Genomic DNA, 12,922 nt, shown 5'->3' with positions numbered 1-12,922 from the left:
TCAGCCCAATTCTCAGAAACAAAAGAGACAAACAGACACAATGAAAGATTATTTTTAGTAAGTAACAAAACTGGCCAGATTACTTAATCGTTTTTCACAATGTGTTGTTCCGCAGGCATATATCGTTGTTTCTTGGATAATTTCCTGAGGATGTTGATCAGTGCTACCTTTTCACTCTTAAGGAAGTTTACAAAAAACAAAGGACGGGGATGCTGGAAATCTTAAAGGAAAACAGAAATTGCTAGAGAAACTCAGAAAGCTGGTAACATCTGTGCAGGGAAAACAGTGTTAGAGTTTCAGGTCCAGTGACATTTATTCAAAATCATTCCACAGATGCTACCAGACCTGCTGAATCTCTCCAGCAATTTCTGTTTTGTTTCAGTAACACTTAAAACTTAGCTTCTAGTGTCTGAACTTCCAACAGTTAATAATGGAAGATTAGGCATCAAATCCTCATCCCATAGCCAAACTCCATCTCTCAGAAACACCCAGTTCAAATCAGTTCACAAGCTCTGGTCTTGCCTCTGTTTGACCAGCATGTTCCCTCCCAGACTTCATAGCAACAATTCCCAGGTACTGACCTCTTAATAACCAAACATCGCCTGGTTAAACATACTGCTTTCCCAGAACTGAAAAATCTGTAGAAACCTATGATCAAAAACCAACTTGCAATTCACCTGCTGTCTCAGCTCACATTCACAGCTGCAAACCAAAAAGTTGTTTAATAAACAAAGTAATAAAAAAATCAGCAATGGTTCTAACAATTGCTAGTGATGATCAATGTACCTCAAGGATGGTCCTGCTTCCAGGAAAGTCAAGCTGCAGTGAATACAGTTTGTCCTTAAAATGTGAGCACCTGTTGATGCAGATATCAGGGGAATTGTACCAAGTAAACAAGTGTGACCAAGCACAAACTCCAGGTCTATTTCCTTTCTTTGTGAAGTGTATAACCAATTATGTTCTTTTCAAGAATAAATATATTTATCTATCCTTTTGTGATTTTTTTTTCTCATATCAGCAAGTTTCAGAACACGCAGCTTGCACAGCACTTCCAAATATCGTTGTGCTAGTGGGAATTAAAAAGAGCTGATAAGTCATTGCGTAATTCTGTACAAATCCAATGTACCCTTCCACCTTTTAAGAAGCAGGTGACGTTGCTAATAAACTATTTCACGGGTCGTCGTGCTCAAGATTAACGCTTCAAAATTAACCCTGATACTTTCCATAGTAAACTTTCAGAATTTCAAAGTCAGCACAGCACACTTACCAGCAATTGAACCCTGAGTTTTAAAGGGATCATTGAAACCTGAACCCAAGCAACACAAGACCAGTTCTGAACTGTCGTCATTCATCTGCATTATAAAGTCAGAGATTTATTTTAATTTGTTTAAATAATTGTGTAATAGTACTGCTTTGTCTAGGATGTATTTTTATACATAAGGGAGTGTCTGAATGGAAGTGCCCATGATAACATTAAAATATAATCTCCTGTTTTATAGCTGTTTGTAGTCCCCCTTGTAAGAATGGTGGTCACTGCATGAGAAACAATGTGTGCGCCTGTCCTGATGGTTATACGGGAAGAAGATGCCAGAAGAGTGAGTTTTTTAAGAGTCTGATCATCATAAATATTAAAAATGTGATCTTCTATGTTTAAAATTATCAATGAAGCTAATAGCAAAAGATGAGCCAGTAATACATACATATTCCATTTGTAGAGTTTGCTTTTATTCCAGTATGATGCAAACTCATATAGCATTGTTCAAAAAGCTTTATGTAGTTTCTTTTTATTATTTTTGCACCCATTTTATATCTCTTTATGACTTTCATCATCATTTGTGATTTACACTGGGCCTCTTGAACATCTGCCCCTTTGCTCCTTGTCGAATTTATAAAAAGATGTTTTCCAAACACCTTTCAGTTCTGAAGCAGAGTCATACCGGACTTGAAATTTTAACCGTCTCTCTTCACAGATACTGCCAGGTTTGCTGAGTTTCTCCAGCATTCTCTGTGTTTGACTCAGACTTAAAGCATCAGCAGTAATTTGCTTTTCTTCTTCATTTACTGACTAAACAAACTTTAGGATTAGGATCATTTTGCTCTTGTGTTGACTGTCTCTCATTCTAGTCATGCATAAAGGGTAGGTACTCATTTAACTGTTGCAACCTGAAGACTAACCACAACACTCTGCATTTGAATACTATCAGTTCCTATCAGTCAGGAATCCATTTGGATTTCTACATAAACCTTCCAACTGTAAAGTTGTAAACGAGATGGCAAATCAGCAGAGGACTGTTTTGGTAGACTCCAGTTACATTTGTACTGCATGTGAATTTCCTGTTGATATATTAGGTTGTGGTTTCACATGGACCATTTGCCAAAGCTTTGTTGAACACTCGATTCCAATGCAAGAAAAGAGGATTTACTTGAATGAGTAACTATTGTCCATGGCACAGCTGTACATGTGACTGTGAATTTACCATAGTTTTTGAAGGCAGCTTGCCACAAAATATCCGTAGATTTCATTGAATAGATTAATGCCAGTTCAGCAGATATGACCATTCAGGCTTTGATCAAGCTGTCAGCAAATGTACTCTAATTAGAGTGTTTGAAATGAACTTTCCTATCTAAGAACTATACTACATTAGGATAATGAGATCTGCCACATAGCTTGCAATTATGATCCATTTATCATTTGTTAAATCAAAGTATATACTTGAAGATGCATAAAGGTATGCATCTCTTTTTTTCCAAAAATCTCACATAGATAAATTGTCACTGAAAGCAGTATTGAACTGGGAGTGAAGAAAACGACAGCAGAGCAATGACCACCCAGGCTTAAAAAGGCTGTACTTGAAACATGCAGAAAAAAAAACAAATAGCCTTTAAACTATAAAACACTTTAACTAAGAATTTCAATCTCCTGTGCAAGATCAGATCCTAGCAATTCAAAACACTCATTTTACAGACTTTGTTCCAACCTAGTAACATAATGCAGATAACTATCCGATCAAATGGGAAGTGTGAGAGATTTCAAAGGACTAGCAGCTTCACGGTCTGTGGTGGAAGGCCATTGGTCTTCTGAAATTTGAAATATTTGACCACATTATCCTTTGTGCAGGTGTCTGTGAACCAATGTGCATGAATGGAGGGAAGTGTGTGAGCCCAGGTATCTGTGACTGTCCATCAGGCTGGAAAGGAAAGCGATGCAATCAACGTAAGTGCACCTTGGAATGCGTCGGAGGGCAAATAATATGGAATTTGATTAGGTTAATTCAGATTTTCAAGACTGCATTTGGTTTGGTAGAAACTGATATTGAAAATTTAGCAATGCAGTAACCAGTGAAAGACATTATTCAGTCCATTCAGCATGCACCAATTTATTTCTGTACACGAGCCATCTAGTATAATTCAATGAACCTGCTCATTTTGCATTCTATTTAGTATTCTTCCTTATAAATTCTTTAGGAGGGGAATTTGACAAAGTTTGCATTAGCAAGTAATTTACAGCAATGAATTCCATATCGAACAATTTGGTATGCCAGTAACATTCCCCTAACCTTTAATCCTTTTGTGACAATCTTAAAACATGTGAACTGTCAGTGTAGCCTCATTAACATTTGGGAAATAATGGACCACTAAACTGGTCACAACCTTGAAGACTTTTACAAGTCACTCATTATTTTTCTCTACACCAGTGAAAAATGACTGGATTGTCAAGAGCAGCTTTAAGATTTTGTTCTCATGCTATTTCTCACTATTGATGTGAGAGTATAAAGATCTTGCATTTCATCTCAAATCACAAGAAGCACGGCACTTTATTGGAAGCAGGCTTCCAGTAACATGATAACTTAATGATAACCCAGACACTTAAATGCCTGAAGAATGTCATGTTTGTACATAATAGTTTGTGATAAATATCAGTTGAATTCTTGATGATAGCCATGCCCAGATTCTTGGTACGAGAGATAACAATCATTGCCACATCAGGTAAAACATCCTATTGGAGGAAATTTCAGACCAATGCATAAGGTTTATACAGTAATATTATTGTAATCTGGCATTCCACTATCCGGAATCTCTGGAATTTCCCCCAAAATTGGCTTCAGCTACCACTATGATGCTTAATGACATACACATAACATGTCAATCTATGTAACCTATTTGGAGATGCTGGTGTTGGACTGGGGTGTACAAAGTTAAAAATCACACAACACCAGGTTATAGTCCAACAGGTTTAATTGGAAGCACGAGCTTTCGGAGCGTCGCTCCTTCATCAGGTGGTTGTGGAGGACGCAATTGTAAGACACAGAATTTATAGCAAACATTTACAGTGTGATGTAACTGAAATTATACATTGAAAAATGCCTTGATTATTTGTTGAGTCTTTCATCTATTCGTATTTGAACAAACAATCAAGGTATTTTTCAATGTAGAATTTCAGTTACATCACACTGTAAACTTTTGCTATAAATTCTGTGTCTTACAATTGTGTCCTCCACAACCACCTGATGAAGGAGCGTCGCTCCGAAAGCTAGTGCTTCCAATTAAACCTGTTGAACTATAACCTGGTGTTGTGTGATTTTTAACTATGTCTCCTAACTTTTCCATTTTTATGAGCTGTACCTCAAAGATCAGTAATATAATTTGGCACAATGAATTATGTTAATGATGTTAGGTTTATGAGCCAAACCAATTGAAAATGTGACTGACTTCCTGAGGTCATGACCATGCATGCTTTTGGTTTTGCATTATAACTCTAGAAGTGTTATAATATTTTAACTCCCTCAAGATGCCATAAAGCTCTCTCTGCTCCACTCATTCAGGTACCTTATTGAGCAGTATCCCTTCTATTAACTGACGTTGATGGTTTACCAGCATTGCCCATTCCCAGACTGTGCTGGATAAATGACGTTTACACTATTTCACTGAACAGATTTTCTGTTATTAATTGTGTACCCAGCAATCTGTCTGCAGAAGTGCTTGAATGGTGGAGAATGTGTGGGAGCCAATACCTGTCACTGTCAACCTGGCTGGGAAGGAGTACTGTGTCAAATCCGTAAGTAACTAGATCTAGATTGTATGTTATGTTGCCAGTGTTGCTGCCTTTTCACTTCCCTGCCCTGTAACATATGATTTCAATATCTTTATATTGTTAAAAAATGAAGCTTAACCACTTTAAAATTGATTGCATAAACCCTGCAGATGAGAAATTGCCTATACTTTTTTGTGGATCAGAGCTTGTCTAAACTGTAGAATCACAGGTTACAATACATAACTGGTTCACTTGGCCTACTTTGTGTGAACAGGCTTGTTGTAGAAACATTCCTGATCTAATCACACTCCATTGTTAAAAACCTTTCTGTGTTTCAACTATTGACCTAATTATGCCTTTAACAAGCAAAGGTCTCTGTCTCAACCATTTCCTGTGGCCAAGTAATCAATGGAAATATCTCTAATCTCTCTCCTCAGTGGTCATTTTGGTTAGAACAAATTTAACATAATGTGAACACTTCTAAGCAGTGTATTTAAAGGTTATAACGGTACTGAAGAAAGTGAAAACATGTCATTTACTAGCAAGAGAAGCAGAACCATTAGGGATGAACTAACAGAGGTCTTGGAGATTGTAAAAGAGTTTGATAGACTAGATATAGAGAAAATATTTCCACTTGTGGACAGTGCTGGAACTGTGGGCCATTAACATCAGACACTTAATAAATCAAATAGAGAATTTGTGAAAAAAATCCTTTATCAAACCAGCAGTTAGAATCTGGAATTTGCTATCCTACTGGTGTGGACGGACTTTCAAAGATATGCAATAATGTGCCATAGACCTTGATGGAAAAAGGGACAGTGACAGTGTGGATCTGAAATTGGTGAAGTGGAAAAAAAGCAGTAGTGTTGAATGGTTAGTTTTGAGGACTGGAGGAAGGTAACTTGTGCAATTTCACAGGGGGCTTGACAAGGAACACTACAATTTTTGATTTGTATTAATGACCTGGAAACAGGACACAAATTTCAAAATGTGCAGAGATTGGTGCCCTTGGAAGTATTGTGAATGGTGGGAAGGGTAGTGATAGACTTGGAAAGAACATAGGCTGCGGTATTTTATGAAAACATTTCTTTGAAATTTTCATTAGATTTTTTTCTAACATATTCTGGTTATTTATCATTATCAACACACAGAAATTCATTGAGCATCTCTTCCACAATGTGCTTTCCATATTGGTGAAGCGTTTCTGGCAAAACTTTAAACTTTTATTGATACTATGTCAGTGTCAGTCATATTCCGGCAGCATTATGCCTCGTCCCACTGCCAGAGTAGGGTACATGAAACGGGAGCACAATGAAATGTTGGTACAGGACCTGATTACCCCTCTCACAGACTGATAATCAATTCTAGATTCTGACCCATTTTGAAAACCATTCAAGTGAGCACTACCTTACAGAATGATATCTTTACCCTCATGTAGCTAAAATGGCTGTACTGTGTTCTCCACTCACAATGTTTTGTATGAACGAAGTTTTATTTTTAAATCCTAGATTTCTTGGTAGGTGCTGATACTAGTAACACTAAATAAGAAAAGATTTTTTTTTGAAATGGGGAAGGAGGTCCTGTCCGGGAAACAATGCCATTTATTTGCACTTTCAAAACTGTTACAGGCATAAGTAAATTCAGAATAGAGCAACAACATTGCTATCCAATCAATAAGTAGAAGGTGATAAGACCAGATGATCTGATATCTCTATAAAACAAATAGCCAATTGTGTCAATGATTATATTTAATCATCAGTTTGTCAACCAAGCAGTGGTAGAAACACCACAACTAACTGATGTACCCCAAGCACAGAAATGAATATTAATCAGGGTTCTCTTTAGTGATTGTTATACTGAGATAATTGCAGAACGTGTATTACATGTTTGCATGTCAGCAGAAAATGTTATTTCATATCTTCCTATTTAGTTGGATAAGTAACCATCTTAAATGTGGAAATTTGGCTTCATATTCATGCTTGATTATCTTTCCAGCTATCTGTGAGCAGAAATGTTTGTTTGGAAGTACGTGCATCAGACCGAATGTGTGTGCCTGCAGGAGAGGATACATGGGCTTAGCCTGCGCCAGAAAGGTAAAGCTTAAAGTGAAATGATGGAAAGTTGTTTAGGCATATGCATTCCAAATGAAATCTCCATCACATTGATTGATTAACATGTTTTGGATTCAATTACCACCAACTCACCATGATTTACAGCAGTTTTTCCACATTTATCATTCTTCCACTTTTGGAGGAGCAATTTAGATACAGGTAATAAATATTGTCCTGGCCAGCGATGCCCATATTTCCACGAAAAAGTTGATCATGCTCTAACCATTCCTAATGTAGATCTGGAGGGCTATGAATATCCCAGAATTATATCCCTGACTTCAGTAGAGAGTGATGGAAATTTTTGATATTCTTATGTCAATCCATTTTTTTTTGGGGGGGGGGGGGGGGGGGAGGTGTGGGAAGAAATAAGCATCATGGTCCTCTTATAATCCCAACTGATGGTTAGACTGGACAAGTTAGATTCCACAAGGGAGCCTGACTTGATAGGTCCTGTGTTTAATTTTTGCAGTCCGTTAATATGGCTAATCACTGAAATACATTCCTATATAGCTCCAGACATTCCTTAACAACACAATGCAAGTTAATTATATTGCTTTGTTTTATTTAAAAATTATTCTATATGCATATCAAAGAAAGTTCAAAAGATCATGACACAAACATCAAAACAAGTTTCAACCTGTTTCTCCACACTACCTTTTTACAGAAACTCAATCTGAGAGACAAATCAGCTTCTTAAATCTTTACTGAAGCTTTGCAGTTCCTTTTCCTTCAACTGCTGAGATTTTTAGGATTGTTTGCTGAGTCCGCTGGTTTTTATAAAACATTGGAGCAGATTTAGGCTATTTGGCCCACTGAGTCTGCTCCACTATTCAATCCAATGGACATGATCTTCTCCACATAACCTTTGATCCCCTTACCAATCAAGAACCTCTCGATCTCTGTCTTAACCACACTGAATGACTTGGCCTCCACAGCCCATTGCAGCAATGAGTTCCACAGATTCACCACCCCCAGGCTGAAGAAATCCACCCTCACCTGAGTCGTTCCTTCAGCCTGAGGCTGTGCCTTTGGGTCCTACTCACTCCTACAAGAGGAAACATGTTCTCCAAGTCCACTCTACCCAGGCCTCTGTTTTCTGTAACTTTTGAAGCAGATTTCTCTTCTCATTATTCTAAGCTCATCGAGTACAGACCTAGATTCTCATGTGACAAGCCCTTTATCCCTATGATCATTCTTGTAAACTCCACTGGACCTCGTCTCATGCCAGCACATGCTTCCTTAGATAGAGTCCCATACTTTTCAATATTCCAAATGCAATCAGACCAGAGCCTTACACAGCCCGAGCATTATACCCCTGCAGTTGCATTCTAGCCCTATTCAAACATATGCTCACATTGCATTTGATTTCCAAACCATCAACTGAACCTACATGTTAGCCTGAAGAGAATCCTATACCAGCACTCACGAAATGCTTTAGATTTCCGAGGCCTGTCCCTGTTTAGACAACAGAGCAAAAGTGAGGACTGCAAATGTTGGAGATTAGAGTTGAAAGTGTGATGCTGGAAAAGCACAGCCAGTCAGGCAACATCTGAGGAGCAGGAGAGTCGATGGTTCAGGCAAAAGCCCTTCAGCAGGAATGACACTGTGAGCCGAGGGAATGACGAGATAAATGGGAGGGGGGTGGGGCTGGAGGGAAGGTAGCTGAGAGTGCAATAGGGAGATGGAGGTGGGGGTAATGGTGATAGGTCGGAGAGGAGGGTGGAGCGGACAGGTAGGAAGGAAGATGGACAGGTAGGACAGGTCATGAGGGCAGTGTCGAGTTGGAAGGTTGATTCCGGGATAAGGTGGGGGGAGGGAAAATTAGGAAACTGGTGAAGTCCACATTGATGCCATGGCATTGGAGGGTGGGTTGGTGGGGAGCGTGGACCTGACGAGGGAGTCGCGGAGGGAATGGCCTTTATGGAAGGCGGATAGGGGTGGGAAGGGAAATATATCTCTGGTGATGATGATCTGTGGGTCTCCCGGTTCTACGATTGGTCAACAAACATACTTGTAAATGACTCTTTGTCTAATATGCAAGTAATCGTTTATTGTATGTTGGCAGATTCTGATTCGCCCAGAAGTATGAAAACTTCTTGGCAATCAAAAGAATCCAACAACCTTACAGAGTTTGCATAAGGTTTATATACATTATTCATCCTCAGACATGGAGCATGATCGCATTGTAACAACCAATCAATACATGATATCACTTCATGGGTAGTTGCTTGAACCAGTGATATTGCTTAAGTCATCATGGTTTATGTCACCTTTACAAAGATTCACAGCTTGCAAAGTGTGGTTTAGTATTTCCTCTACGAGGACTCACAGCTTGCAAAGTGTGGGTTTCCTCTGGGAAGTAGGACAAAATGGACTAAGGACCTGCACAAAATTACTTCTGTATTGCTAAATTAGATTGCAAAATAACAGTTAATTCTAAATTGCAGCTGGAGACAAAATGGTTCCCAGCACCTATGTGACTGCTTGGTTCCTGTGCCTACATGACCACCTGCAGCTAGTCTCTAAAGCCATATATATATATAGCTTTAGAGACTAGCTGCAGGTGGTCATGTAGGCACAGGAACCAAGCAGTCACATAGGTGCTGGGAACCATTTTGTCTCCAGCTGCAATTTAGAATTAACTGTTATTTTGCAATCTAATTTAGCAATACAGAAGTCATTTTGTGCAGGTCCTTAGTCCATTTTGTCCTACTTCCCAGAGGCCCATATCCTCCGTGGTGGGGTCCGTTTGTAGGTGGCAGAAATGGAAGAGGATGATGCAATGTATGCGGAGGTTGGTGGGATGGAAGGTGAGGACCGTAGGGGTTCTGTCCTAGTTGCTGTTGAAGGGGTGGGTTTCGAATGCGGAAGTGCGGGAGGTGGATGAGATGTGCTGGAAGGCATCATCAACCATGTGGGAGGGAAAATTGTGGTCTTTAAAGAAAGAGGCCATCTGTTGTGTTCTGTGGTGCAACTGGTCCTCCTGGGAGTAGATGTGGTGGAGGCAGACAAATTGGGCATAAGGGATAGCATTTTTACAGGAGGCAGGGTGAGAGGAGGTGTAATGCAGGTAGCTATGGGGGTTGGTGGGTTTGTAGATGTCAGTGTTGAGTCAGTCACTGGAAGGGGAGGGAGGTGTCTGAAATGGTCAGGTGAATTTTAGGTCAGGGTGGAATGTGTTGGTGAAGTTGATGAACTGTTCAACCACTGCATGGGAGCACGAGGTGGTGCCGATGCAGTCATCAATGTAGCGGAGGAAGAGGTAGGGAATGGTGCTGGTGTAATTACAGAAAATAGACTGTTCCACAACCGCCTAAGTCTCTAATCTTCCTGCCAAAGTGCACAAGCTTACACTTTCTTAAATTGTATTCCATCTGCAACTTATTTTCCCACTCTCCTCGTCCTTCTGCAGCCTCCCCAATTCCACAGCATGACCTGGCCCTCCACCTTTCTTTATGTCATCTGTAACCTTAACAACAGTGTTCTTGATTCCTTTATCCAGATCATTAATATATAATTATGGTCCCAATACTGACCCCTGCTGAATTCCATTAGTCACCAGCTACACCCCTTTGTCCCCACTCCCTGTGCTCTGCCAGTCTGCCAATCCTCTATTCATTTCAGTATCTTACACTGAACACCATGGGTTCTTATCTCATTTAGCAGCCTTGTGTGCAGCATCTTGTGAAAGTCCTTCTGGAAATCCAAATAGATCATATCCACTTTTGTCTCATTACTGTCAAAGAATTCTAATAGACTTTTGTTCGATGAAGCTGTGCTATTTTACCGTGTGCTTCCAAGTACTCTACAATCTCATACTTAATAATGGACTTCAAGTCTTACCAATGACTGAGGGGTCACTCTAACTGGCCATAATTTCCTGTCTTCTGCCTCCTGTCCTTCTCAGACAAAATATTACATTAGCTCTTTTACAGTTCTTCCTGACACCAGTGATTCCTGATTGATCACCATCAATACCTCCACAATCTTCTCAGTTATCTCCTCCAGAAATCTAGGGTGTAGTCCATCTGATCCATGTGATCGAGCCACCTTCAGATCTTTCAGCTTCCCCAGCACCTTTCATTACTAACAGCTACTACATTCACCTCCTCTGCCCCCAACTCTCTTGAAGTTCTGGAATTCTGCTGGTGTTATTGAATGAAAACTGATGCAAAGTCCCTATTCAGTTCCTCCACCATTTCTTTGTTCGCATTGCTAGTTCTCGAGCCTCATTTTTCAATGTCCAATATTCACCTCTTGCCTCTCCCTCTCTTATCTTTCAGATATCTAAAAAAAACTCTTCCAATCTTCTCTTATATTACTAGCTAGCTTACTCTCCTTTCCCTACCTTAAGGTTTTTTTTAGCTATCCTCAGTTGGTTTTTAAAGTCTTCCTCATCCTCAGGCTTCCCATTAATCTTCATCACATTGTTTACACTTTCTCCTGCTTTTATGCTATCCCTGGCATCTCTTGTCAGCCATGGCTGCCTCGTCCCCTTCTTAGTTTGTTTCATCTTCCTTGGAATGAATTTCTGCTGTGCCTCCCAAATTACCCCCAGAAACACCTGCCACTGCTGCTCCACCATCTTTCCTGCTAGGCTGCCCTTCCAGTCAATTCTGGCCAGATCCTCCCTCATGTCTTTGTAGTTACGTTTACTCAACTGTAATACCGCACATCTGATTCAATCTTCTCCCTCTCAAATTGTGGTCATATTATGGTCACTGAGCCTTAGGTTTTCTTTCACCTTCAGCTTCCTAATCAAATATGCCTCATTACACGTCACCCAATCCCAATTTTCCTGTTTCCTCATGGAATCTACCACAATCGACATTTCGGGCAAAAACCCTTCATCAGGAATAAAGGCAGAGAGCCTCCATTGCCCGAAATGTCGATTTCGCTGCTCCTTGGATGCTGCCTGAACTGCTGTGCTCTTCCAGCACCACTAATCCAGAACTGATTACACTGTTATGTGTTTGTTCTCTGTCATAAACTTAAGACAACTAGTTTAGCTTTGACTCTGGAACAGAAATTTCAAAGTTTTAGTTCAGAAAAATTCAGATTTCAGTTAGAAGGTAACATTTTTCTTCTAGCAAGAAAACCAAGTTGTTCAGATCAGGGGAACCAGTCACTTCAGCAGAATTGGTTTCAAGTCTGTCAAGTTTCCAAGCTGAGAGAGTTGGATTGAAATTTGCAAGTTGTTGAATTGACAAAGGTTAGGCTATCAGAATTGTGAAGCAGGAAGATAGATCCAGGAGGTAGTGCTGAAGAGGCCTCAGCCCTTGAGTTTGTCTAATCGGTTTCAGATTCTTGCTCCTGATGTGGGTGAGGGTGTTGGCTATCGGGAGGATGAGCGAACAGATGATAGTACTGTGATACAGAGAGACATTCAAGAAGTGGGGAGTGATGTGGAGCAGAAAAGAGAAACACATATATAATTGGTGGTAGGAGTCAGAGGAATAGTCCCTGTTCTCGGCGACCAGGATCAAGATTCCTACTGACAACCGACTTGACACTGACATTTTTTACAAACCCACCGACTCCAACAGCTACCTGGATTACACTTCTTCCCACCCTACCTCTTGCAAAAATGCCATCGTATTCCCAATTCCTCCGCCGTATCTGCTCCCAGGAGGACCAGTTCCACCACAGAACTCACATTCCACCCTACCAACCATCGCATAAACCAAATTATCCACTGACATTTCCGCCACCTCCAAAAAGACCCTACCACCAGGGATATATTTCCCTCCCCACCCCTTTCCGCCTTCCGCAAAGACCG

At 40.1% G+C, this 12,922-nt stretch overlaps 1 protein-coding gene across 4 annotated transcripts in view; it reads left to right on the top strand.

Annotated features, from left to right (window-relative positions):
• Positions 1 to 12,922, top strand: part of LOC122551720 (von Willebrand factor D and EGF domain-containing protein) — a 279,556-nt gene that overhangs the window by 259,878 nt on the left and 6,756 nt on the right. For all 4 annotated transcript variants that reach the window (XM_043694080.2, XM_043694081.2, XM_043694082.2 and 1 more), the window contains 4 exons: positions 1,500 to 1,595; positions 3,119 to 3,214; positions 4,961 to 5,056; positions 7,028 to 7,125. In XM_043694080.2, coding sequence (XP_043550015.2) covers positions 1,500 to 1,595; positions 3,119 to 3,214; positions 4,961 to 5,056; positions 7,028 to 7,125 — 386 coding nt within the window. The remainder of the gene's footprint in view (positions 1 to 1,499; positions 1,596 to 3,118; positions 3,215 to 4,960; positions 5,057 to 7,027; positions 7,126 to 12,922) is intronic.

The sequence above is a fragment of the Chiloscyllium plagiosum genome, unplaced genomic scaffold, assembly GCF_037043375.1.
Source record: "Chiloscyllium plagiosum isolate Xiang-an unplaced genomic scaffold, Cpla_swu_hap1 HiC_scaffold_7, whole genome shotgun sequence".
NCBI lineage: Eukaryota > Metazoa > Chordata > Chondrichthyes > Orectolobiformes > Hemiscylliidae > Chiloscyllium > Chiloscyllium plagiosum.
Note: the sequence above shows the minus strand (reverse complement) of the source record. Positions and strands in the feature narration are given on the sequence as shown.